This window comes from Dasypus novemcinctus, chromosome 4 (genome assembly GCF_030445035.2).
Source record: "Dasypus novemcinctus isolate mDasNov1 chromosome 4, mDasNov1.1.hap2, whole genome shotgun sequence".
NCBI classification, from domain to species: Eukaryota; Metazoa; Chordata; class Mammalia; order Cingulata; family Dasypodidae; genus Dasypus; species Dasypus novemcinctus.
This window is the reverse complement of record NC_080676.1, coordinates 93,077,187-93,105,114: the sequence shown is the minus strand read 5'-3', so window position 1 is coordinate 93,105,114 and position 27,928 is coordinate 93,077,187. Positions and strand designations below refer to the sequence as shown.

General features: G+C 36.2%; 1 protein-coding gene across 1 annotated transcript; it reads left to right on the top strand.

Moving 5' to 3' along the window:
* Positions 1–520: 520 nt before the first annotated feature.
* Positions 521–27,928, top strand: TRAT1 (T cell receptor associated transmembrane adaptor 1). Its single transcript, XM_012520044.4, has 6 exons — positions 521–690; positions 4,143–4,253; positions 15,780–15,816; positions 21,666–21,727; positions 24,209–24,294; positions 26,993–27,928. Exons 1-6 carry the CDS (start codon positions 684–686, stop codon positions 27,248–27,250), a joined length of 561 nt encoding a protein of 186 aa, XP_012375498.1. The 5' UTR covers positions 521–683; the 3' UTR covers positions 27,251–27,928.

Genomic DNA, 27,928 nt, shown 5'->3' with positions numbered 1-27,928 from the left:
CTGCAGTGGTTCTCCAGAAGGTATTCACTGGGTACAGTGGATGTGCCACAATGAGGGAAGAGTTTATTGATGTGGGAGGGGTGGCGTGGCTGGGGTGGGGGAGTATAAGGGGACCTCATATTTTTTGAATGTAGCATTTAAAGAAAATAAAGAAAGAAAAAAAAAAGGAAGAAGAAGGCACAACCAGCAGCTGAGAACACCTGGGAGATGCTTGCTCTTTACTTATCAGTTTAGTATAATTTATTTTGTTCTCATGTGAACTCACTTGTGAGGAAATCCCTGATTCTCTCCAGAGAAATGGAAGTTTCTCCTAGTCTAATCCATACATTGATTTATTTATTTTTAAGTTAGATCGAGGCATTGATAATATTTTAAATACCAGAGTATGAGAGCTTGTGGGATTGTTCTTCTCACGTTTACAAAACCTTTTAAGAGCCCACTGGTTTCGGATCAAAACTATAGAAGCCTCTATCACCACATTTCCTGTTTGTAACTGAACAAATTACACACAAAAGATAGTAAGAAACAGAAGAGGAAAAAAACCTTAGGCACGTAAATTGTATGTTTTCTGCCACTCTACTTCTAACTTCACAGAGCAACATTACTTTAAAAAAATTGTGGGAACATTTTTAATCCAAAACTTTGCCTTATGGTTACATAAAGGCTTTTCTGAGAAAAGAAGCATGTCAGGTAAGTGGCATTATACATTATTTTGTTCCATTTCTTTGCCTAAAAAATAACTTAATAATTTCCAAGTTCATAACAATAAGACTTGTAAGATTTAGAAAATAAATTAGTTAACATGATTATTTTTGAAATAATCAGAAGATATTTTGAAAGATACTAATGTTAACTATTTTCTCTTAGAGAATATATAGATTATGTTAACTCTTTTTTCCTAGAGGAAAAAAAGTGAAGCAGTGCTTTTATAAAGCAGATTATGGCTGTTTAATAGGTATTTATTGATAATCATGTCATTTTTAAGAACTTGTTATTTTTAAGAAACTTTATTAACCATGCATATATTCCCCTTAAGTTTGGTGTCATTAAAACCAGGGTTGTAGTTACTACACTCTAATTCATTAGCATTTAGGTTTTATAACATCTTCCCAGCAATCAATCCAACTGCCAACATTCAAAGAGCTGAAAAAATTCACAAAGGCCAGTGAGAATTCATTCCCTGGTGGAATGGATTGTAAGGGCCAGATCCCTATTGATTAGCTAGAGTACCTGTACCATAGTGAAGGCTCAGTCCTCCTCTTTTACTTTTATATCTTTTTTATTTCTTTAATAGACTTTTCTTTGTTGTAAAAGAAAATGTGCATATTATCTAAAGTGGGAAGACCATGAAAAACATAAAAGAGAAGAAAAAAACCTGACATATTTCCCACCACCTTAAAATCCCCCACAAAATATTATGGTATATTTTCTTACAATTTTTATTTCTATACATTGTTCAGGGTTTGCTTTTCATGTTTGAAATTATATGGTCATAAAATATTATATTCAACTTTTTTCACTATTTTATGACATAACCATTTCTATTTTTATTATAACTTCTGCCTAATGATTTTAAATGAATGTCAAAAATGATATCCATTGGATTAATTATAGTTTACTTAGCCATATGTTTATTGTTGGACATTATGCTATATCCAGTTTTTAACATATTTTAAATGACATAAAAATGAACAACTCTCACAATAGCTTTTTCTATATAAAGGGTTATTCTGTTTGGAAAGATTGCTAGTATCGGGAATTACTGAATAAGAGGTTATGAACATTTTAATTCTCATTATTGCCAAATTGCTTTTCCATGAGTGATGCCAATTTGTTCTCTTCATCTAGAGTTTCTCCTTAATGGGTTTGTCTAATTTTTAAAATCTTCACTAATTTGATAAGCACAACATGCCACCCCATTGTTTAATATGCATTACTTTGATTATAATGAGGTTGAACATTTTTGCATGAGATTTTAAACTGTTTATAATTATGTAATTTGTGAATTGTCTGCTCACATCTTTTGCTTAATTATTGTGCTTATAGTACTTTAAAAAGCAATTTGTATGTGCCATTTATAGAGTAAAAATATTATAATTTCTGTGAATTTGCTTCCCAGTGTTTTGTTTGCTGGATTTTAAAATCAATTGATTGGATAAATCACATAGGGCGTATAAACTGACATGATTTTCACAGCTCTCCACATCTTTTTCAGGTTCATAGATTAGCAAAGAACAAAAGCAATTATTCCAATTTTGTTAGTGCCCTGCATAGCATTACTATAAGAAACTACCATGAGCTAATGGTGATAGAAACTCAGAAGGGTGGAAAGGTTGTAGGCAGAGAATATGACCTTCAATTATTTCCAGAATATGTTAAAATTACCCATATGCCTAACTATGTTCATTCAAAGATGTATGATGCCAACTTATATACTGAGGGCAATTCAATAACCACTGAATTGTCAATAGGTATTCAAAGAAAGCTGCTTATAATTCAAATGTAAATTTTGAGATACATAAAATTAGTAAAACAGAGCCACACAAAAGACATTTTGGTTTAGGGATTCCTCATTTGATGGTTTAAAGAAACATTTTGGAAGCAAAACTAATTTTCCTCCCTGTTAAGGGTTTGCTTGTTCTGTTTGTTGAGTTTAAATTAATGGTATTTGGATTTCTTTGAAAGATCCGAAATTGGTCTCGAATGTGGATAGTCATAGAAATAGAGAATTGGACTATGAAGGAAAATGGTTTCTGTTAAACCATTTTCACTTTGCATTTCTAATTACGTGTTCATGAATATATATCCCTCACTAAACAGAGAGTTCTTTGAAGGAAAGGATAGCGCTTTCTTTATGTTTGATTCTCTGGCACAGGGCATAGTTCCTGGCACAGAAGAGATACCTAATAATATTGGGTGACCAAATAAATATATAGTATCACAGGTTAGTTTTCTGGGGTCAGCATTCCCATGGGTATTTGTGTGTGTGTTTGTGTGTGTGTGTATATATATGTATATATATATGAGTATTTGTGTATATTTACATATAAAATCAGGCTAATTATCTTAGAGTAACTCATATGTGTCAAGACAGTCATAAATAACAAAGGGAAATATCCCATAAAACTAACTTCATGGCTCAGGAATGAAAGCAGAGGTCTTCACAGAGAAGGAAGAGATGCATAATCAACTCTCCATCATCCATTCATGGGACTCTAATGGTATGAGATAAGCTCCCTGAGGGTAGCCTTGAAAAAATGTGTTACTATTTCCTAGATTATTCCCAACACAGTTTCCTACTACTGGGAGAAGTAGAAAGAAACAAGTGATTTTCCATAAATATAAAAGTATATAGGATTATAATGTGGGGATTAAAGAAAGGAAAAAAAAGAATAGCAAATTATGATTCAGGTAGTTTGGATGGTCTTGATTTTGAACCAAAATTTTATAAACAGCCACTATTTGTCAAAAGTGTCTTTCACGGCGGTGGACTTGGCCCAGTGGTTAGGGCGTCCATGTACCACATGGGAGGTCTGCGGTTCAAACTCCGGGCCTCCCTGACCCGTGTGGAGCTGGCCCACGCGCAGTGCTGATGTGTGCAAGGAGTGCCGTGCCATGCAGGGGTGTCCCCCGCATAGGGGAGCCCCACGTGCAAGGAGTGCGCCCCCTAAGGAGAGCCACCCAGAGCGAAAGAAAGTGCAGTCTGCCCAGGAATGGTGCCGCACATAGGAAAAACTAACACAAGATGACGCAACAAAAAGAAACACAGATTCCAGTGCCACTGACAACAACAAAAGCAGACAAAGATGCAGCAAATAGACACAGAGAACAGACAACTGGGGTTGGAGGGGCAGGGGAGAGAAATAAATAAAATAAATAAATCTTAAAAAAAAAAAGTATCTTTCATTTCATCCACACTAAATATCTAGGAAACTTGCTTCCTCTGCCCATGCTTAATGCAGGAAATTATCACTAATGCCCATTTTCAAATCTGTAGGAAGCATTTGACTATCAGTATTAATTTCTTAGCTGAGGATTTATCCATATGAGGAAATACAATGGTTTTAATTGAGATAGTAGCCAGGCCCCAACAAATGGTTTAGAAGCTACCATTTTATGGATCTATTTGTTTTTGTTTCCAGAAAACTCTGAATGCCCTTTTCTTGTTTGGGGACTTCTAGTCTTCTTCTGTTTGGCTCTGGTTATATCACTGATCTTCAATATTTCTCACTATGTGAAAAAGCAGAAACAAGGTAAGACCTTGTGACAAATAACCATATGGCACATGCTTGCATTGAAACTTCTAGGGTCACTGGAAAACCTATGGAAGAAGATGTTTTTATGAAATGTCATCCAGTAGAACATTCTATTTTCTATAGATAAACTGAAAAAAAATCTATTTGTCATTTTCTTTTTCTATCCTGAAAGTTCTTTTAATTTAAGAACAGCAATCACATTACAAATGAGAACAAACTCCCACACTTAACTTCATTAACTAGTTGACTCTATCTCTACCTCAGGGTATAGAGTTGAAAGGGGTTAACTTGGGTAAAATACCATTTCCAAATGAACATCCTATGAAATTGGAGTCTGTACTGCAGCAGTCATAAAGATTTTGTCTAATGAATGATGATAAAAGTGAAGACTATCTATTTAAGTTTCCTCTCAAGCCTACTCAGACTTCTCGGGATCATTCAGGGCCTCTACAATGCCACAGGCTAGGTGGGCTCCAAAAAATACTGGAAAAACTGAGCCACGAGGCCTGTTATCAAACATTCCCAGGCTCTAGGAGGGCAGGTTAAGGGGATCAGTCACAGCTGTCCTTTCTTTTTCAGCAGGCTGGGCAGCAATTTTAATTATCTGGATTTTACCTGCATATGCCATGATTCAGATATTATAATGCCCAGGAACTGGCATAGCCTTTGAACACTGTAGGCATTTGCTACAAATATGTTGAGTACATGGATTGATGGATGGATGTAACAATGAGAGTTCAACTCTTTCTGGGAGGTGCCAGTATTAGAGAACCAAGAAACTAGTAGGGGCAGGATATTTAAGTGGCAATAATGGAATAGAAAATAAAATCAAAATGATATTTCTTTTAACAGATGAAAACTAACTTAATAAAACTAAGTTGGATGCATCTATCCAAGAAAATGTGTACAAAGCTAATTTAGACAGTGGTCAGATTCCAAGGAGTGTCCTTGATCCTCTCAGGGTGTCTTCTTAAGTGTTGATAATGCTAATGTAAAATATGAAGAAGAAGGCATTATTGTCATGCAGGTTTGAAAAAAGATAGGAACTACTAGAAAACAAAGTGTCATAGCTGAGCTCACACATCTATTCAATATTAAAATCAAGGTTTGGTGCCCAGTTTTTCTAATTCTCTATCCAAATTGGTTTCCATCTGCACATATGACTTTTACATTGTTGACCAAAGTCCTCAGCCAGACATCCAATACTTTTTTAAGATCTCTTTTATATCAATTCTATGCCTAAAGCAGAATTCCAGTCAGGGAATGCTTTTTCATCAACAATATTTTCAGTAATTAATTTAAAAATCAAGCATTTTTTCAAATGACAAAATAAACTATAAGTCAGATATATAAATGACCCACCATCATACATTTTATACAAAGTTTCCTTGTTTTATATAAAACATGAGCTAAGAGTATTACCTTTCTTTAAGTAACACTTTAAATGAATATACTTTAAATTCTTCATTTAAGTATTTTATGAATGCAAATAACATTTTTACCTGAATTAAAAATAGATGAATTGAAACCTATAGAAGTGAAATAATTTAAGGTGAAAACCAGGACAAGAGCAATCATATGAATCTTTACCTCACTCTTCTATTAATTCCCAGGCGATTTTCTCAAGATTCTCTTTTTTTTTTTTTTATTGACTTTGTAATAATATTACATTAAAAATATATATGTATTCAACCCCACCCCCCCACCCCCCTCTCCCCCCCCAACAACATTCATTCCCATCATCATGACACATCCATTGGATTTGGTAAGTACATCTTTGGGCACCTCTGCACCTCATAGACAATGGTCCACATCATGGCCCATACTCTCCTCCATTCCATCCAGTGGGCCCTGTGAGGATTTATAATGTCCGGTGATTACCTCTGAAGCACCATCCAGGGCAGCTCCATGTCCCAAAGACTCTCTTTTGGACAGATAAAAGTGGGTTGACATCTTAACTTGAACCCAATAGTCAAAAGTAAATCTCATCTAGCAAATTTGATCTATCTACTTACAACCTAAAGAGAAATTTTTTCAGCCCATGATTGCTTTGAATCAGGGTGAATATGAATGTTTATTGAATTTTTATCAGCATGCTCAAGGTCACGACTGGTCCAATGCTTTGACCTTTGCCCCAGAACTATTTGACTGTACCTGTCTTTTTAAAAAAATTTTATGGTATACACAACATGGTATATACAACACAAAATTTCCCTGTTTACATATGTGGAATTTAGTGGTTTTAGTTACATTCACAATGTTGTGCTACCATTACTACCATCCATTACCAACACTCTTTTTTCCCCCTTGAGATGGCTTCGTTGTCTGTTTGCTCATTGTTTTTGCTCATTGTTTGTGCTTGTTGTCTGCTCGTTATTTTCTTGTTGTCTTTTTGTTGTTGTTGTTTTCTTTAGGAAGCACAAGAAATGAACTCAGGACCTCTTATTGTGGGAGGCAGGCACTTAACTGCTTCAGTCACATCTTGTCCCTGTTTGTTATTTCTTTTTGCTCATTTGTGGGTTTTTTGCTCATTGTCTTTGCTTGTTATATGCTCATTGTTTTTGTTCAATGTCAGCTCATTATTTGTCCTCTTTAGAAGGCACCAGGAACTGAATCCAGGACCTCTTGTGTGGGAGGTGGGCGCTCAACTGCTTGAGCCTTATGTGCTTCCCCATTACCCCAAACATCTGTGAATTTGCTTATTCTAGATATTTCATATAACTGAGATCATACAATATTCTCTTGCATCTGATTTATTTCACTCAATGCCTTCAGGGTTCATCTGTGCTGTAGCATGTATTGGCATGTATAAGCAAGCTACATGTAGAATGCCTTAACTCTTTTTTATGGTTGAGTAATATTCCATCATGTACACCATATTTGTTTATCTACTCATCTGTTGATGGAAACTTGGGTTGTTTGCATTTTTTGAGCATTGTGAATGGTACTGCTATGAATATTGATGTGCAATGTACTCATCTTTGACTACTCGATGTGAATAGGTTTTCTGATTCTCACTTTTAGTAGTTGTTGCATTGAAATTTATTTTTCTGTTTGCATAACATCCATGCCACCATATGGGAAATTGTTTGCTTATAATATAAAATTGGCCACTGCTAAGACAGTGACCTAACCAAAAAAAGCAGTACCTTTTCATTTTTTCCAGTACATATTTCTTTTTGTCTTTTCACTTTGAACAAACATTTACTGCCTCAGACAAGCCATAAATTGTTCTATTGCCCAAAGGTAGTGTGGTAGGAAAGAGCAACATTTAAAAAGTTAAATAAATGTATTGATGTCTTTCGTAAATCTCAGTTCCTTCAATTGCTATTAACAGCAGAGTTTTTGAAGTCAACCTGACATGAATTAGAACCCTGCTCCCAATATTTGACTGGGAGACTTTGTACAAGTAACAAAACATCTCTGAGTCTGTTTCCTTATTTACAAAATGTGGAAAATGGCACCAAGCATTCTTGTGAGAATTATATAAATATCTTAGCACGGTGCTAGGAACTTTTAGTTCAGCCCTAGGTCTGGTAGAGCCTGCATTGCCATAACCTGCTGACCCTGGTGCTTCCTTAAATTTTTCTACAAATAGATATTAAGAACCTACAATGGCTACATGCTATCTCATTTAATCTTTTTTAGAAAAAGTTATTTATTTATTTACTTTTCTTCCCCTCCCCCTCTCCCACCTTCCTGTTTTTGCTGTCTGTGTCCATCTGCTGTATGATCTTCAGTATCTATTTTTCTTTTAGTCTTCTTATCGTCTTTCTCCTCAAGTATTCACCGGGATTCGATCCTGGGAACCTCTGATATGGAGAGAGTTTCCCTGTCAATTGTGCCACCTCAGTTCCTGGTCTCTGCTGTGCTTCATCTTGACTCTCCCCTTCATCTCTCTTTTGTTGCGTCATCATCTTCCTGCATGACTCACTTAAGCAGGCTCTGGTTCACTGTGTGGGCCCTTGCCTCACCACATGGGCACTTGGCTCACCATGTAGGTACTCGGCTCACTGCATGGGCACCCACATGGGCACTCAGCTCACTGCACGGACACTCAACTCACCGCGTGGGCAGTTGGCTCCCCACGCAGGCACTAGCTCGCTGTGCAGGCATGTTTTCTCTTCTTCTTTTTCACCAGGAGGCCCCAGGGATCAAACCTGGGTCCTCCCATATGGTAGGCAGAAGGAGGCCTTATCACTTGAGCTACATCCGCTTCCCTCATTTAATCTTAATCACTGTTATTTCAATGAACATTAGTTCCTCTGACTTCCTCACTGCTCCCACTTCCCCATCCCCTCTAGGCCCTGGCCAGTTCCCACCTAACTTCCCCCCTTCCATTATTTAACAGGTATCTGTCCAGTAACCTCAGTTTTAGTAATAACTGTTGTGTTCACATTCAGGTCCATTCCTGAGAGTCTTTTCTAGGCTTTTATTGCATTAGTTCTAAGCATCAGTCTGTCACAAATCATTCTATTTGGGCAATAACATGTCCTTCTCAGGTGGAACGCAGAAACCTGGATCTTGTCTTTTGTTCGTGTATAAGCCAAAGGTCAGCATTGGAGCAACATACATCATGCTGGGAAAATAACTTTAGTTTTCATCCTCCCCCCCTTTCTCTATGCAACTATCTTCCAATTGCAGACCTCTCCCACCAGCCCACTTCAACTTTTTTTTTTTTTTTTTTTAAGATTTATTTATTTCTCGCCCCTTCCCTCCCCACCCCAGGGGTCTGTTTGCTGTGTCTTCTTTGTCTGCTTGCATTGTCGTCAGTGGCAAGGGAATCTGTGTCTCTTTTCGTTGCGTCATCTTGCTGTGTCAGCTCTCCGTGTGTGCGGCACCATTCCTGGGCAGGCTACACTTTGTTTCACGCTGGGTGGCTCTCCTTATGGGGCGCACTCCTTGCACGTGGGGCTCCCCTATGCGGGGTACACCCCTACATGGCACGGCACTCCTTGCACGCATCAGCACTGCGCATGGGCCAGCTCCACACTGGTCAAGGAGGCCCAGGGTTTGAACCGCGGACCTCCCACGTGGTAGACGGATGCCCTAACCACTGGGCCAACTCCGCCGCCCCACTTCCACATATTAGTAATAACTCTGCTGTCCTTTCCATTCCATATGAGCAAAAACACCGCCTTTCCTTCTCACCAGAGAGTTCATGTGGATTTGGGATCATCTCTGAAAACTGACTTCTTTCCAGTCCTCCTGAAGACCCTCCCTTGCCTTGTTTCTGCAGGACCACCAGATTAAGAGAGATTCCTTAAATTTAGCCAGTTTTTCCACCGCTTGGTCTATAAATGCAGTGCCTCTGTATCTGGCCTCCACAGCGTTATTATTTTTGCATTGTCGTGTTACTCTTTGTAATTAAGAAATTTGCAAGATATGACTCTACCTTGGCGAATAGTCCGTGAACAAGTTTTGTTAGTATATTAAAATGCTTACAAAAGAAAATCTCCATCCCAGCAAAAATACAGTATCTCCAGATTCAATCAAATAGACAAGATAAGCCTCTCCTTGATGTTCTCTGTAGCCATGCTCAGTAAAAGCTTTGCAATGGAGTTCTCTTTTCCCCCAAAAGCAAATCTTTCATTTTTATGTGATTCTTTGTCCAAATCTGTTTTAGGTGGATTATATTTATTTCTTTTTCTGATAGGAATATATTACCTTCCCCCCCTTTAAATAACATGCAAAAAAAAAAAAAAGCTTTATCCCATCTTTCTTCTGTTTCACAAAAAGGTTAAACAAGTGTAGGATTACAAATACAAGATTCTATCAGCTTATCTCCTATTCATTTCAAAATCAAGGCATGTTTTTCACATATTAACTTTGAAATTTTATCAGAAACACTTTATCATGAGTTTAAACTATGTGCCATTGTTTCTTGTTGTCGTGCACTGTGCATGGAGGAGCGAGGACCATAAAGGGGAAAGCACAAAGGCAAATAAGTTTGCATCACAACCTCTCAACCATGAACCTGACCGCAAGTGTTCATATCTGAATCACAGGAGAGTACTGTGAAAACATACCCAGCTCTTTGCACACAGAGTCCTGCAAACTTAACCACTTTATAGCAACATGCACACTTTTTATTTTACTTAGAATCATTGAAATGACTAGGCAGCTTTTAAATTATATCATGCCCTCATGACATACTGTGATCTTTTCAGGAGCCAGAGCTTGCAGACCTTTCTACTTAGCTGTAACCTCTGAACACTTGATTACTGCATTTAAAGAACTAGTATTTAAAGAAATCATGAAGTGTATTTCTGATATATGCCAAATGGTTTACATTCACCACTTTTGACCCCATAGCATTTCTGTGTATATACTCTGCAAAAAATTTCTGCTTTTGGGCTTTCACAGAATTCTTCAAAACATATTGGCATGTGAAATATCTACTTTAGACAATAATGTGACAATTTTTAAAAATTTTTATTCTTTATTAGAGAAGTTGTGGGATTACAGAATAATCAGGCATAAAGTACAGGATTCCCATATACAACCCCACCACCAACCCTTTGTCTTGGTGTGGAACATTTGTTACAATTGATTATAAAATATTTTTTAAATTGTACTATTAATTAAAGCCCATGGTTTAATTTAGGGTTCACTAGTTGTGTAGTGTAGTTCTACGAATTTTTTAATTACCATGTATGCAATCTAACATTTCCCCTCTTGATCATTTTCAGATATTTCCATGCTGGTAACTGCATCCCCATAATCCATTACCAAAACATTCCCATCATTCCAAATAGGAAGACTATACATTGTAAACCTTAACTTCCCATTACCTATCCCTACACTGGTAGCCTGTTCTAGATTCTGGTTCTATGAGTTTGCTTTTCTAATTGTTTCAAATCATTGAGGTCATACAATTGTCCTTTTGTTTCTGGCTTATTTCATTCAACATGATGTTGTCAAGGTTCAACTATGTTGTCCCATGTATCAGAACTTCATTCTTTTTTTAAGGTGGAGTAGTATTCCATTTTATGTATATGTCACATTTTATTTATCCATTCATAGGCTGAAGGACATTTGAGTAGCTCCCATCTTTTGGCAATTGTGAATAATACCACTATGAATATCAGTGTGAAAATATCTATTTGAGATCTTGCTTTAAATTTTTTGGGGGTATATTCCTAGTGGTGAAATTGCTGAATCATTTGATAGTTCTGAATTTAGCTTTCTGAGGAACCACCAAACTGTCTTCTACAGTGACTGCACCATTTTACATTGCTACCAGCAATGAATGAGTAGTCCTATTTCTCCATATCCTCTCCAGCAATTGTTATTTTCTGTTCTTTAAAAAGAAGTCATTCTAATGGGTACAAAATGGTACCTCATCATGGTTTTGATTTGCATTTGAGAGGTCTTTGCCACTTTGTCAAAAATCAATTGGTCATAAATGTGAGGGTTGATTTCTGAACTCACAACTCTATTCCATTACCTATATGTCTTTTCTTGTGCCAGTACCATGCTGTTTTGATTACTGTGAACCTGTAGTATTTTAAGATCAGGAAATGTGAGTCCTTCAATTTTGTTCTTCTTTTTTTAAAGATGGCTTTAGATATTTAGAGCCCCTTACACTTCCATATTAATCTGATGATTGACTCTTCCATTTCTGCAAATAAGGTTGTTAGGATTTTTATTGGAATTGCAATCTATAAATTGCTTTGAGTAGCATTGATATCTTAATGATATTCAATCTTCCAGTCCATGAACATGGACTATCCTTCCATTTATTAAGGTCTTCTTAAATTTCTTTTGGCAATCTTTTATCATTTTCTCTATATAAGTTCTTTACATCCTTGGTTTGATATTATTCCTATCTATATGATTCTTTAGTTACTAATGTGGATGACACTTTCTTCTTGAGTTTTCTTCCTATTGTTTATGATTTGTGTATTGATAGTCTACTGATGTTTGGATGTTGATCTTATATCTTGCTACTTTGCTGAATTCATTTATTAGCTCTAGGAGTTCTGCTGTGGATTTTTTCAGAATTTTCTGTACATAGGATCATATCATCTGAAAATAGAGAAAGTTTTACTACTTCCTTTCCAATTTGGATGCCTTTTATTTCTTTTATTGCTTAGTTGCTCTGGCAAGAAGTTCTAGTACAATGTGGAATAACGGGAGACAGTGGGCATCCTTGTCTTGTTTCTGATCTTAAAGGGAAAGTTTTCTGTTTCACCATTAAGTAGGATGTTAGCTGTGGGCTTTCATACATGCCCATTATCATGCTGAGGAGGTTTCCTTCTATTCCTAGTGTTCTAAGTGTTTTCTTTATCAAGAAAGGGTGCTGAATTTTGTAAAATGTCTTTTCCTCATAGATTGAGATGATTATGTATTTTTTCCTTCATTTTTTAATGTGATATATTACATCAATTGATTTTCTTACGTTGAACCACCCTTGTATATGTGTGATGAAACCCACTTGATCATGGTGTATACTTCTTTTAATATTCTGTTGGATTTAATTTGCAAATATTTTATTGAGGAATTTTGCATCTATATTCATAAGAGATATTGGTCTGTAGTTTTTTTGTCCATCTTTGGTATAAGGGTGGGTTGGGCTTCATAGAATGAGTTAAGGAGTGTTTCTCCTCTTCAATTTTTTGTAAGAGTTTGAGCAGAATTTGAGTTAAATCTTTTTGGAATATTTGAAAGAATTCTTCTGCAAGGCCGTCTGGTCTGGGGCTTTTCTTTTTGGGGAGGTTTTTGATTACTGATTCAATCACTTTACTACTAATTGGTTCATTGAGTTCATCTGTTCCTTCTTGAATCAAATTGGCTAGTTTGTGTAATAATTTGTTCATTTCATCCAAGTTATCTTATTTATTGGCAAACAGTTGGTCATAGTATTCTCTTATAGTCCTTTTTATTTCAGCAGGGTCTGTAGACATGCCCCCCTCTTTTCATTTCTGATTTTTGTAATTGTACCCTCTCTCTTTTTTTCTTTTTCAATCTAGCTAAAGACTTGACAGTTTTGTTGATGTTCTTAAGAACCAATTTTTTGTTTTGGTGATTCACTCTACTGGTTTTATTTTTATTTTTAAAATTTCATTTATCGCCACTCTTATCTTTGTTGTGTCCTACCTTCTGCTTCTTCTAATTATTTAATTTGCTCTTTTATTTCCCAATTCTTCCAATTTTAAGGTTAGGTCTCTGATCTTTCTTCTTTTTTAAATTAGGCATTTAGAGCTATAAATTTCCCTCTCAGCACTGCCTTTGCTGCATCCCATAAGTTTTGGTTTATTGTATTTTAATTTTCATCCTCCTCCAGACAGTTCCTAATTTCATTTCTGCTTTCCTTTTTAACCCATTGGTTGTTTAAGAGCGTGTTGTTTCATTTCCACATATTTGGGCATTTTCCCTTTCTTCCTCTGTTATTGATTTATAGCTTCATTCCGTTGTGGCCAGAGATTATGCATTGTATAAATTCAATATTTTTGAATTTAATAAGACTTGTTTTGTGACCCAACATATGGTCTATCCTGGAGACTGATCCATGTGTACTTGAGAAAAATATGCATTCTGTTTTCAGTGGGTGCTGTGTTCTACTATGTCTTTTAGGTCTCATTTGTTTAGTGTATCATTCAAGTCCTGTAATTCCTTATTCCTCTTGACTAGATGTTCTAGTCATTATTGAAAGTGGAATATTAAAGTCTCCTGCTATTAATGTAGAACTGTCAATTTCTTGCCTCAAATCTCACTATTTGCTTCATATATTTTGGGGCTTTGCTGTTATGTTCATATATATTTACAATTGCTACATCTTCCTGTCGAATTGTTCACTTTATCAGTATGTAATGACCATGTTTGTTCCTCCTAACTGTTAGCCAGAGCTGGCTGTTAACCACCAGCTAGCCAGCAATTGAACACCATGGTGGACTGCTGCAATAGTGTGGGATAGGCATTGGAGGCACTGCACAGGGAGAGCACTTTACAGTTCTTTATCATAATTTATCAGCCTCTTCCTCCTGGTCTTCCCTGGAGCTATAACAGATTTCTTCTGGACTCTAGAGTTTCAAAATAGTTGTTTCAGACAGTCTCCTTAATAGTTGTTTTGGTGGAAGGACTGCATTTTGGATCTCTCTACTCTATCTTCCCCAGAATTTCAATATGACAATTTTTATAATGTGCTCCAATAATGTTTTTCTGGCAGTTAATGCCCTCTTTGGAGAATAATTCAACTTTGTTGCACACAAATATAGCTAAAATAATCTTTGTAATTGGTGACTTATTCAATTATTTTAAAATTCTTTTGTTAACAACATCATAACACAACAGATTATTTTTCATATGCAAAGCTGAAAGAACACCACATGGTTAGTAGTGTCACTCAGTTATTATCATAGATGGAGACATTACTGGTCTTCATTTCTATATGAACAGCTATTGCAAAGTTTCAGTTATTATTTAATGCAAGGTTAAACATTAAGCAATAAAAATATAATAAATATCATACTATACTTTTCCATCCAACATCAGATAATTTATTCATGAACAGATAATAAAGATTTAATAATATCGATCTTTATTAAGATTGTACCCTAAATAGCCCTTAATTTCCTTCAATAATGTATATGAAACTATAATCTCACTAAAATATTTCTTAAAACTTTATTTTCCAAAATCATTTTTAAAATATATATTTAACTTAAAGTAAAATATTTACTTTTTTCTGCCTTCAAATAACCACCTTCAATGTTCATCAGTTACTGACTATGATTTGGCACATAATTTTTTCATGGTTTTGGTGTCCTACATCACAACCATGGTCTTGTTCCTGAAGATCAAATAGTACAGCTTCTTTTAGAAGCATTCCATTGATTTGATTTGAATTAGATAACATGCTCCCAACTTTTTCCAAGTCTCTTCTTGCAAGCATCCTTATCTCTTCTTACCACTGTTCATACCATGTGGTCACCATGTGGACAAAATGGAATCATGACTAGAGAAATTTAGGAATTTACTCAACATCATTTTTATATTGTTGCTCACATTTCAAGAAATGTTAACAGACATTTCAACAAAAAAGGGGGGTGTGTGGCGGGATAACTATCCCTTAGGAATCTTTTGTTTTAAGGAAGAAAAACCTATTCAAACCAACATAAGCAAGTAGAGGGATTTATTGAAAGGCTGCAGAGGTATTTCATGGGACCCAAAAGCAGAAGTTTGACCACTTTCCACAAGGGACTGGAACCACAGGGAAGGCAGGAATGAAGGCTCCACCTTTCTCTGCTTAGTGTTTCCCATTAAAAAAAATGGCCACACATCCATGCCTTACATCATTTCCAAGCTGCACTGTGTTTCCATCCCAAATTACCAAGAGAGGCTCTGCTTGGCCCAGGTTGAAGAAGGTCTGTGTCCCTAATTCAACCAGGAGGGGTCAGAGAGGATCAAAGATGTTAACTGGCACTGAAACTATGCTACCCTCAAACACTTGGTGGAAAAAAATTTAAGAAATTTATGTCAAAATTTCTTTTTAATTTGCTTTTTAAAAATATCTTTCAGGTGAAATATACAAGTACTCTGATGACTTCATTCCCAGGTATGTTGAAAATGAATCATGTATCATGATTTGCAAGTAATAAGAGAAAGTAAGAAATACTATATTACTTTTATGTTTATCTCAGAGACTGCGCTTGGATTAAAATAAAATGAAAAGAGAGTTTTAATTACTTTTACTCTCATCTTAAGATTAGATGCTATAACAGATATTATCTACTCTAGTTACTTATTCATACTAAGTCAATAAGAGACCTGAGTGAAGGGCAAAATGAGACTCTAGCTTGGCATCTGCAGAATTCTCATCAATTTCAGGAGGGTATATCCTAGATCATGACTCAGATCAAATTGTAAGAGTGCAGGCAAATTATACAGTTTGTGAGGCACTTTAGAATCCAGGGTAGAAAGAAATCCAAGAATGCCTATTAAAATCTAAGATGTGTATATACACAAACATATACAAGGATGTTTAATGGGGTGTTGTTTGTCAGGGTAATGTCAGTCTACAGGGAAATGTGATAAATCAATACTCTAAAGAATATACTATGAGTGATATAACATTCTATTTAATACCTATTGAGCTGGTTGCAGAAAAATGCATACTTCATGATGCTGTTTTAAATTTTTAAGGAATGTTTATGGCATAAATCACAGTAAAGAAGTTTCATTTTCTGTAACAGTAAATTCTGACCCAAATGTGTCATTATACTGAAGATTTTATTTTCAGATAAAAAAATACCCAAAACATGTAAATAAAAAATAAGAGAGTTTCCCAGAGGGCACATGAAGACTTTTTTTGAAATGGTGGATGAGAAGGACTTTTAAAAATACAAAGCTTTTTGACTGGGTAGGATAAGATTATAAGCCATTTGGTGGCCTCTACATTTCCTGTTCTATTAATTCTTTCCAATCTGGAAATGTCTCTGGCAGATTCAGGAACTAAGCTTCCGACAAATATTCCCCTTCCTCCTCGTGCATACATACACGCACACATGCAAATCTTTATTTTTATGAATATTCTTATCATTGGATTCTGTAATGAGATAATTTTCAAGTCATTAGCTCACATCAGGAGTGGCTTGCTGATCTGGTTACAACTAACCCCAAGATGAAGAAAATCCTTAAGGAGCAAGTAGGATGCAATGTGATAGAAAGTTTGTAGTTTGGTCATTTTGCTAAACACTGGGTTGGTCTTTTTTGGATTAGGATGGAAGGATTTGGAAGGAAAAATGGGCAAAATACTGGTCTCAAAGCAGGGCAGGCTTGTTCTTTCATAACCTGCACTCACTGAACAAATATTCATTCAATAAATAGACTCTGTGCTAGACAATAGAGGTACAAAGATGGAAAGGTATGGTCCCTTCCCAAAAAGATTTATTAAAATATATTAATAGTAACAGATCTCTATTTAGGCAAAATTTGAATATAAAATACCAAGTTTATATATAAGAAGTGGTTGGCATGTTAATTCTCGAGTTTCTGTATGTACTTCACAGCTTGCCTCCTCCTTTATAATGTGGTTTGAGAGAAAAATCACCTTTGTAGGGGGCATGAAGTTTCCAGGAAAGACCAAAACACGTAAGCATAAAACTTCCTGCATCCATTAAAACAGAGCAAGTGTAAATAAGGGTCATCCTTCATAAGTGGGGCTAGAATTTTTGATGCCACCTTAGTTCTGAGATGGTTTTGGGCTGGATAGAAGGAAGATAATTATCTAAGCTTATCAGTTTTGCTCAATTTTTATATTCTATTTCAAAAAACTTAGAATAATTCCCAGCAGCATTTGCATGGTCTGCTCTTGCATGACACTGGAAGTTGCTTTTATCACAAAATATATCTCACCCCAGCTGTTTTCCTACCTCAATGCAATTTCTTAAAATTATGGAACTTTCTACACAGCAGGATCCCTCTTTACTTCCTCTCCTTACTATATATACTTATCCGTGCCCCGGAGCAGAACCCTAATCACAACTGTCCTCTTCACCTATTTTTCACAGATTTGAGCATCCTTATGACAATAGAAGCCCTGGGTAAACTTCCCTGGGATCTCAGACTTCCAAAGATGTTTGCAGATAAGGCCCTCATCATGACCACTGCTGCACTTATGTAATCAAAGTGTCTTTAAATTTTCCAGCCTTGTTTGTTTTAATGTGCAAGTAATCATAAATTCAAGTCCCAGCCTTTGTGACTGCAATAAACTCAGTCCCTTTCTTAGGTATTTCTGATAATCCCTGAGAAGTGCTTATTAGGCATTCTAAAAATTGTATTAGTGGTTGCTTCTTTTCACCTCTAGCTCCACATCACTGCTTTAGGATTCTTTCTCCATTCTTATAGAATTCTCCACGCTGGCAGTTCTTTCCAGTCTGCTTTCTATCTTCCAAAATTTTGCAAAAGACCTTCTTCTTAAGTGCTCTAAAACACCAGTAATATAAGCACATTGTGTTTCACAGACTTTATGAAGAATTGGCATAGTAGAGAGGAATTTAAATACCGACCAAGAGAATGAAAATTTAGTGTTAGGTATCATTGCTGTGAGAGTTCATCTGCTTCATGAAGAGCCCTACTGGATTTTTTTCTTATCTCCAGTTGCACAAAATATTATTGAAGTTTACTCTTTTCTCCTGAAAAGGGCTCTATCTTTCGTGTCTTCCCACAGCAAGTTCAAGACACTTACACCCTTATCACTGTCCCTGCCAAAAAAAGCAGGTATTTAGAAAGTGTATACTCAGGAACAAATCACTCCGACAAATTTCCCTTTCCTTTTCTGCATCATTACTTTTTCTCTCTCCTTTGTATTATTCTCATCAACATATAACCCAATGGTATTTTATCATACCTTAAACTAAAAAAAAAAGGGCTCCTTTGAGTCTAGATTTCCTACGGCTAACTTTCTATTGCTCCACACCCATTTATAGAAAATCTGAAGATCCCCTCAGTATTCTGTACTTCTTTAGTGGCACCTCTTCCTTTTCTCCTCTTCTTTCCTAAATGCATTCCATTCAATCTCTGTTCCCACTAATCCACCAGCTCAACTCTTGTCAAGGTAACCAACGAACCCCACACTCAGTCCATTTATAGCATTTGGCATATTGACACTGTCTACCTCTAGAAAGACTTTCTTCTCTGGGCTTCCGGGCCACCTCCCTCTGTAGTTTTCCTCCTCTTTTACCAGCATCTCCTTCTCCTTTGCTGTTGCCTGAATACTAACATCAGAGTGCCCAGGGCTTATCTCATGGACTGCTCTTCTCTATCTACACTCCTTCAGTAAGGAATTTCATCAACTGTCATGGCTTTAAATAATATTTATATGCTAATGGATACCAAACTTACATGTCTCCCTATCCCAAGAAATGTCTATTAAGCAAATTGAGTTACCATTCGCCAAAACCAACTTCTGGTTGACTGATAAACTTGCTCTTTCTTCAATGTGCCAATTTTCCAGATTTTTTATTTGTGTAGAAATGTCTCTCCCCATTTTATTTTTATTCGGATATTGGCACTGGCACTCTACATTGCCCTCATAGAATTGTTAGTTGAAGAGGCCAAGAGGCCAATAGGAATCAAATATTTCAATATCTTTGTTTTATAAGTAAGAAAATGAAATAAAGTCCAAAGTCATCTAGGTAGCTTTTTAAAAAATTAAAATTTAATTTATTTAAATCTACTTAGATCATAAAGTACTCAATGTATTTAAAACAAAAGGACTTTATAATAAAATAAGGAAAAGGATAAACAAAAAATTTTAACAATAGAGATGAGAAAATATAAAGGAAGGTAGAAAATTAGGGCTCTAGGAAAAGATGAAATTAATATTATTTTAAATTTTGGAGTGTCAGTAAATGTACTTATTGGTAGCAGGCCATTTCAGACATGTTCAGTCCTTGGAGGGTCTGATCTGGTCCAAAACCCAGGCATGTACTAGGGTCTCATAAATGGACTCATTTATTAATTTATTTTTTAAAGTAATTAATCTTCCACACTGCCAAACATTTGTACTTGAAGTGTATTAGATATTTGCAATAGACTCAAGCTATTTGGCACTTTAAAGAAAATATATATTTTTAAATTTGTTGGTTAGGCCACTGCTCCTGAATAATAGTTTATTTGAGGTGATTAATCATTTGAGACCTGCCTGCAGACATTGGGCAAAGCGTTATAAATCACATCTTATTTTCATTCATGGGGAATGAAATGATGTTCATTTTTTTTGACATGATTTATCCTTTGCAGGTTGTATCTGCTATCTATATGGGCTAGGAAAATGGATGGATTGTCTTATTAAAAATTCTTCACCTTTTGGTATTATATTCTCTGCATAACCAAAGAAAACCATGAGCAGGGGCTACTCAGTAACTCAATGTTGAATTACCTGATGAGAATAAAATTACAAATGAGTTAGTTCCTTTGTTATCAGTTAAGTAAAATGCATGCCAGTGTCTGGAATTTTCAGACCATTTTATACAGGTATTATTTGATCCATTTTTTGTCTTTTTTGTTATTTTTTTATTTTAAGGACATTTACTTACTATTTACATATACTGTATCCCTTCCAGAAGGAATGGGAGGAAATATAGGCTTTATACCTTTAAATAAGTCCTTTTATCTTTTGAGACAATTCCCTTTAGTTCTCAGTGACATATAATCTCAAAGTTAGAGCAGTTGGTATTATATTATGAAATGCCACTCTCACGGCCTGATATTTTCCTCTGTTCCCAGACTGCCATTGTGAAAGCTGGTCCGCAAGGCTATCACCTCTGTCTGGTGACAGTGGTAACATGTCTCTTGAAATCTAATAGGACTTCTCAGATGAATCTGAAAGAAAATTTAATCAAATAGCAAAAATAAGTAGCTGCATAGTCCCATCAGTTCTCTTGATTAGGAGATGCCAAATGTGCGATCCCCACATTGTCTCCTAGACTGTCTCCCTACAGCTGTTTTTGCATGACCTCCTGGTTCTGTAGACATAGCTTAGGGCTTAGCACCAGGTCTGCATTACAATCCTAGCACTACCAGTTATCGGCTGTGTTTCTTTGGACAATTTAATTAAGGAGTTGCAAATTCCTTAAATGAGTAATACAGTTTATAGTTTTGTTCTGAGGGTAAGCAGAAGAGCCTTGTATAGAGTTAACATCTCATAACTGGTACTTATTGCTGATACTATATATAAGGCTAGAAAAAGTATGTTAATCTACTGAATCTCATCTGTAAAATGGGAATGATAATACCATTTTTACAGAGTTTTCCTGGGTCTTTGATACAATGTATGTAAATTGCCTAGTACAACAGCTGAACATAAAAGGTGATCAATAATTTTACTGTATTTGTCAAGCTGAATATGCAATATTCCTTTGGTCTTTTATTTTTAGTCATCAGTCAATCAATATCTACTTGCTAAACTTTGTTTTATGGTATTGTTCAGAGTAATTCTCTGGGCAAATAAAGAAAGAGCCAGTATGGTCCATAGTTAAGGGTACAGATGACCTCCATTCTAATTCCAGTTCTGCCATGTAATCAGTTTTGTGACCTTAAGCAAGTTACTTAACCTTTCTGTGCCTCAGATTCCTTATTTGTAAAATTGGAGTGATATAGTGTCTACTTGGTGGAGTTATGAGAATTAAATCGATGAATATCTAAAAGGCACTTTGAGTAGCACTTAACACTGAAGAGGTATTTACTATCATTATTCCCGGAAAGAAGGTCCAAAAAATGACTTTTGATTTTACACACACATACCCATACACCCACATATAAACCATCTACTTCGTTGATGTTAGTAAATTCTGACCAAGTATATGCAATAGTTCACCCAATATTGAATTTAGCTGAGAAATTATATATGAACTACGTATGAAGTGAATTCTTATAATGTAAATTATTTTTTTCTTGTCAAAGGATTGATGAGTATTATATTGAAGACACACCAATTTATGGTAATTTAGATAATGTGGTCCCAGGTAAGTTTTATTTTTTTCATTCATTAAATTTATCAATAAATTAATACCCCACTTTATTACACAAAGAATTTGAAGTGGCTTATTTTTTTGTCTTTATTTTTTTAATGTCACATTAAAAAAATATGAGGTCCCCATATACCCCCCACCCTCCTCACCCCATTCCTTCCCCCATAACAACAACCTTCTCCATCATCATGAAAACATTCATTGCATTTGGTAAATACATCTTTGAGCACTGCTGCACCTCATGGTCAATGGTCCATATCATAGCCCACACTCTCCCACAGTCCACCCAGGGGGCCCTGGGAAGACGTACAATGTCCGGTAACTGTCCCTGCAGCACCACCCAGGACAACTCCAACCCCCGAAAATGCCCCCACATCACATCTCTTCCTCCCACTCCCTACCCCCAGCAGCTACCATGGCCACTTTCTCCACACCGATGTGAAGTGGCTTATTTTTATCACAATAACATTTAAATGTCCCAATGGTACTTGTAAATTGAAGAGGGATTAAATTTATTTAGTATGTATTTCCAATACTGCTTATTATAAAATATACTGCAATATTCAGTGTAAATAACATCCTGCTTTTCTGTATTATTTTCATTTTACTTTGGTAGTAATGGGAATACAGGAAGACCCTCTTACAAATGAATTTTGACAGACAGAATTCTATGAAATAAAGCTATTTCTAGAACGGAAGTGGCCCACAGAAATTTTTTGTGCCCTGTCTACTCTGTAAAAACAAAACAACAATAACACTCTAGATCAATGAACACTTTCTCTCATTTTCCTCACTTTAACTCATTCTTAAGTAGAGAACTAGGTCCAAACTGATGGCAGGTAGGGGGAAAGAAGAGCTGAAAAAATCACTGAGTGGGTTACACCTTTATTTTTGTTCTCTTGTATCATGTACTCTTCAAATCCCAGCATCCCTTATTATTTGAGACATCCCAACAGCCTCAGAACAGAACTCCATTAAATCCTCAAAACAGGCAATCCCGATAGGTTTCCAGAACTCTCCTGAGAGAAGCTTCGGGGATAACGCTTGCATGTAGTCCACCCTTCCCCTGCAGGCGTTTCTCATCTTTTACAGTCAGGATAGGAAATTGGGGGTTAATTCCTGTTGATCTCTAGGTCTTATAGCCAGGAATTTCCAGTAATGTATTATATTTATCTAATTACATTTATATCAAAACCTCATGGAATCCTCCTGTTGGCAATGTGGGAATTTCATTTTATAGGATTGCAGAATTTATTTAATTTCATCTTTCCCTCCTTTCCCCCCACTGTAAAGTGTCATTCTTCTAAGTCCTGCCCTCTTAAGAAATCAGAAAACTCTTTTCAGAAATACCCTATTAAAAATAACTTACTTTCCTGTTTTGCTTTACAGAATCATGGTGCCCAACTGTAATATTTGGGAACTTTCACATTCGTGTGCGTTCTGGGATATAGCCCACCATACCTATAATGCCCATACCCAAGTAGGCACAGGTGTCACCCCCACAGGTTCTGATTTAGTAGGTCCAGAGTAGGGCCTAGGAGTCTGCTACCTAAGAAACCTGATAGGTGGTTCGGATACCGCTTTTCCATAGACTGTGCTTCGGCAAACACCACTCTATACAGATTTTTATTCCATTGTTTTTCAGAAAGAGTTGAAGGGCTATGAGGTATTTTATTACAGTAAACACTTCTTTTTCTCTATGGGTTCAAAGTGGTATAATCTAAATTTCTGCCAGGTACTGGTTTTTTGGGGTGCGTTTCTACCTCCCTTTGTTCTCCTTTTAAATAGTAATAGCTGGGGGAAGAGAAGTATCAGAAGACTCCCTAAGCATACCCCTGCAGGAAGAAATGAGCACATCTGCTGACAGTTGGACTCTACACAACTGCCCCATATACTGAAGACCAGCATTGTACAGATCCAGGCTCTTAGAGCAGCTTATCCTGTCGCTGATTTACGGGACAACATCATAATCTAAACCCACTTTTTCAAAAGCAGTGTAGAGTTTAAAACGCCTCTGGGTAAAACTTATGACTTGCAGAACAAATAATCAAATTGTAATCACCGATGCATGTGTGCACATGACTCATGCTACCACACACCTTCAGCAATCTTATCAAAATAGCAGAGAGCAATGGTAATCCCTTAACTCATGGTACCTCTATAGCATCTAACTTGTAATTTAAGTAGAGTAGTCCTGCAATGGTATGAAAAAAATTCATATGATCTAGTTTTTATCCCAAATGACCTTCTTTTTTGTCTCATCATTAACACTGTGGGGCAAAAAGCTTCTCCACCATCTGAACTGCAGATTATAGTTTGCGCTGCCTTCCCTCCTTGCTTCCTCACCAAAGAGACTGGTAAAGCGATTCACCGGGGGTTACATTTTCAGCTAAATGTAGTTCGGATATTGTATTTTTATTTGTCCCAGAATTTTTCATTTTTCCATTGTAACTCACCATCTTTTCAACCCCCAAGAACCAGTGGATGAAAATTGCTATGAACAAATGAAAGCCCATCCAATGAGATCGCTGAATAAACAAGAAGCTGCACCAGCTACCCAGGTAAGTTTTGTTTTCTAGTTTAAGGATCAAGTTCAGCCCAAATCACAGTGCATATGCATGTTTCAAGGGCATAAAGCATAGAATTCTGACGCACATCTGATGCAGCCTGTTAGAACTGTTGTGGTCTGAATTAAATGTCAAGGTCTGGGACCTGAATTGAAAAGGTACACTTAAATGCAAATAAACAGACAAGGCCTACTCCAAAGAGTTAAAATTTTGTATAATTACAAAGGCAATAGATATGAACGGGTATTCCTAAATAGTCAATTAAGCCATTTTTTCAGGTTGAAACATATTTGTGTATCACAAAGATAAATAGAAAATTTGAGACCTATGACAATTACAAGACCTAGACATCAGGAATTCATGTCAGATTGAGAGACAGAGAGTGAGAAGGTCCTTTGCTTATGAGGTAAATTAGCTGTATATAAAACATCCTACCCTTATTTTACAAGTAGGCAAATTAATATAAATTTTAATACAAGTCCTTGTCTCTCGTCATATGGCAAGAGCTTTTGAAATAAACACACAGCATGTGTTGGGATAGGCAGGGCAAAAACCTAAGTGGAAACATTTAAAAATCCATGAGGAAATGGGTAGTTTCTCCTTTTCCTACTACAATCAGTTCAACCACCTCAAACATAGCACTAATTTCTTTAAAAGCTACTCCAAGTCCTTAGCTTATATGCTGCTGAAACATTATCCATTTCAATTAAAATGGTTCTTTTTCCTTGTCCTCACAGATCTTGTCCCCTCAATTATGTCCTTTCTCTGCTCCCAAAAAATAGTAGTAGATCCTGTATTTCCAGGGCAGTTGTTATGTGCCAGGCCTTGTATTAGATGCTTTACTTGCATTATCCCCCTTGATTTTTATGAGATAGGTAGGGTTATGATTCTGACCTTACAGGGGCTTATAAAGGATAAGGAACTTACCTAGGGCACTGAGGTACTAAGTGGGGAAGGAGAATCCAAACTCAGTCCTAACTGCAGAAAACATTCTCCTCACTAAGATGGGTCACATCATGGAAACTTCCCATTAGGATAGAGTTATTCTCTCTCTCTCTCTCTCTCTCTCTCTCTTTGTATGCACAAATTGTCCCAATATTTAAAACAAAAACAAAACAGCAAAACCTTATTTCAACCTATTTTTCCCTCTAACTTCTAAACTGTAGCTCATCTTCCTCTATTGCTTCCATTTCTTTCCACAGATACACATTCTTTTACCTCTGGAAATACATCTTTCACCCTTCTACTTGATAAAACAGCACCCTGAAAGTCACAAATGCCTATTAAATGGACTATTTGTGACCTTTTCTCAGGATTCATGTACTTTGAACTTTGCAGCACATTATGAAATTGACCAACTGTTGAGCAGATGTATTATTTGGAATGCTTTCAGGTACAAGTGCAGAAACCCAAATCAAACCACTTTAGCATAAAAGGGAACTTATTGGCTCCTGTAACTGGCAGATCTAAGGCTGATTATTTTAGGAATAAAAGCCAGACAAAGTTATTAGACAAAGTACCCATCTTTACTGCCTGGTACAGAATATAAGACATTCCACTCTTAGCACAGAAATGAGTGCCAATAGGGAGCTGTTTACCAATGCACTGCATGTTTTGTTAATCCAAATCTTATTTTCTCATTCACTATCCCTAAATTGACATAATTTTGGCTTAGCTTTAAAGGTAAATACTTAATACAGAAAGTTTAGTTTTATTCAATATCTGTGCTAAAATTTTAGGCTACAAATAATAAGAACTATAATACCACCTTTCTTTCGGATAGTGGTTATAGCTTTCATAAAAATTACTTCGATTTAAAAACCCTAACAACACTGTGATGTAGTGTTAATATTTTCCTTTTATAGGCAAGGAAACAGAAGTTCAGAACAGTTTTTAAAAATTGCCCAATTTCTCCTGGTCAGTATAGGTAGAGCTGCAATTCAATCCTAGGCTTTCCAGCACTAAGTTCAAGGTCCTGCTTCCCTGCCTATTGCCTCCCCTAGTCTCTCTAGGGTCCTGCCTCTCTCAGTCTACTACTGACCCTGCTCTAGGCCACAGAGGATGACCAGACCCTCTTGGGTGTGAATGGATATGCAAGGACAACCCAAAATGAGCTCTAAGGAGATCTGGGGACAGATAGGAAAGAAGGAAATAATGGGAAAGATGGGAAATTTAATTCTTTGCCAGAGGCCAATTACATAAATGGATACTCCTATCTTTGTAATTCTGAATCTTTTAGAAAAATTGGGGATTTTTGTGGGTGCCATTAAATGAACAATTATTGAATATATGTAAAGTAGACCCCAGGATTTGTTAAATTTTTAAAGTTCCTTCCTATCATCCTTTTTCCCAGTTTAGCAAATTGGGGTATTGTTACTTGGTAAGAGCAGCATAAGGCAAAAACTAGCAGGGATGGCAGTAGGAATGGAGCAGGTGAACGTCCATCTAAAATAATCATGTACATTTTTAGAAAATAAAAAGCAAGAGTAGTTTCCTCTTAGGATTTATTTTCAACTCCTAAGTCTTGAGTTGACTATTGTTTTCCTTCTGTCATCCTAAATTGACAAATTTGACAAAACCAGGTAGTTAAAGCCCAGAAGATAAGTTACTTCTTTTCCATAGGCCACACTATGAAGTCATCAAAATTAAAGAACAGGCCAACAGTGAAAAATTAACATGTCTTTCTTTTTAGGCAGTCTCGGACACACAGATGTGCTATGCCTCACTAGATCACAACTATAAGGGGAAGTGCAGAAAGCCCAGGAAACCGAATACTCATTTGTTGGACAAGGATAAAGATGAGCAATTACATGCAACGGATGCCAGCATTTCTAAGACAACTCTGGTAGACAGTCTCCCACCGGAAAGCCAGGAAATAGAGGAAAATATTCATGATGACCCCATCAGACTGTTTGAATTGATTCATGCTGAGAGGGAGCCTGTAAATTAGCTGGACAGTGATCTAGCTCCCTGATTCTGCTCTTACCGGAGATGTGTTTCCCCACATGACACAGAGGGACCTGGCAGAGTGATGGTCCTATCATTTGTTGATGGGGTGGTGGTTTATCTCTTATCCAGACTTTACGAACATGTACATTCAATAATAATGTCATGAAAATTAGTTATTTGAATTCACTTAAAAATACCTACATAATAAAATGTGAAATAAAATCCACTTTACAAATTCAGACTGATAAAATCACAACTTTACTAATAATGCTTAACACTCAGGTAAATAAACACTTTAAAGTGTAAGTGTGTTCCAGAACACACTGAAAAAAAAAAACAGAAGTCAGTGATTTTTTTTTTTTAATTCTCCTTTCTCACAAATATGAAATACCCCATAATTGGAAGAAATTTTTAATGGTAAGACATGGGAGAATTTTACATTACTAAGAGAAGTAATCTTAAGATTTTTTTCCCCCTAAATGGAAATTGCTTTATTAGTTTTAAAAATTATTTCAAAAGTTATGCATACCCGTTCTGAACTTCTTTTACTTTGCAATATATTATGGATTTGTTTCCAGTTATATTTAACTATAACTAGATATAGTTATATACCAAAATTTGTAGTATCCTTTTGTTGACAATATCAGAACTTATTAAAATTATTTTTACAGTCCATTTA